The following is a 1,154-nucleotide window of genomic DNA, read 5'->3' as shown; positions in this document are numbered from 1 at the left end:
TCAGAGACCTTTTGAAACCTCTTTAAGACCTTTCTGTTTCCCAGGAACAGCTATGACGTAGCTAGCTCTAAACCAACCAGACTCCATTTAACAAACAGTCCTTTTAGCGTGTATAGAGCCAACATATTTTCACATGTAAATCAGTAAAGTATGTGTTTATTTTAACCAACACTAGAGTTATGATGGTTGGAAAAGTGTAGAAAAGACCAAAAACAGCTTTTCATAGTTTTATTTGGTTTCTGTTGACTCTGAAGGAAGTGTGTGTTGCGATGCTAAAATGACTGATTATTTACATGGAGTCTGGTGGGTGTGGTCCATCGTGACATCATGTTAGCTGACAGATAACTCTTCTTCTTCTTCTTCTTCCTTCCTCTCCTCCTCCTCTCCCAGTCTGTCTTCTATCAAACAGCTGTTGGTGTTGAGGCCTGAAGTCAGTCAGGAGTCAGTCAGTTGGTCAGTTAGTCCATCATGACATCATGTCAGCTGACCAATAACACCTCTTCTCCTTGTTGCTATGGTGATTTTCTCAGTGAAGAATCCAGATATTATTTTCAATGTTTTCTATCGGCAGCTGGTGCGAATAGAGCCAAAAGTTAGATAGTCCGATAGTCACCATAGTTACATGTCTGCAACCGGCACAAGATTTCCTACATTTTGACCAATAATGAAGTCTGAAGAGTTAAAACTGGAGGAGAGAGATCGACTCTGGAGAAACTTTCCCCGTGTCTCTGTGTTAATTAGGTCCATTTTTACGTTGTTGACGTTACAGAAGTCCCTCGTTAGCATCTCGTTAGCATCTCGGAGGCTACTTGTCACATCGGGGAGTGACAAGCACAACAGCGACATGACATTAGCGACGTTAGCTAGCGTCGCTAATGTACTCCAAACTAAACATGACACAAGTCAACGGCATTTCTACAATTTCATGATCACAGCTTCCGTCTTTAAAGGACAGGAAGTGGAAGAAGATTACAATGTTCACGATGAATCTGTTCAATCATCCTGGATTATTTCATACAAAGTTCATTCATTAGTTCATAACAATAAGATGACATATTTATGGAAGTGTGATCCTTTCCAGACTCAGCTGATCAGCAGTGAGAGACAGGAGGAGACTCTCCGTCCTACACAGGACACAGAGACACTGAGGAGCC

The 1,154-nt window shown here is 41.6% G+C and overlaps 1 protein-coding gene across 1 annotated transcript in view; it reads right to left on the bottom strand.

Moving 5' to 3' along the window:
• Positions 1–916: 916 nt before the first annotated feature.
• LOC117938483 (NLR family CARD domain-containing protein 3-like) overlaps positions 917–1,154 on the bottom strand; it is a 5,576-nt gene continuing 5,338 nt past the window's right edge. The window contains exon 8 of the mRNA XM_034863116.1: positions 917–1,154. Within this exon, the coding sequence (XP_034719007.1) occupies positions 1,125–1,154 (30 nt within the window). The 3' untranslated portion in view covers positions 917–1,124.

Source organism: Etheostoma cragini, chromosome 23 (genome assembly GCF_013103735.1).
Source record: "Etheostoma cragini isolate CJK2018 chromosome 23, CSU_Ecrag_1.0, whole genome shotgun sequence".
In the NCBI taxonomy this organism is placed as follows: Eukaryota; Metazoa; Chordata; class Actinopteri; order Perciformes; family Percidae; genus Etheostoma; species Etheostoma cragini.
The sequence above is the reverse complement of the archived record's forward strand: the minus strand, read 5'-3'. Positions and strand labels throughout refer to the sequence as shown.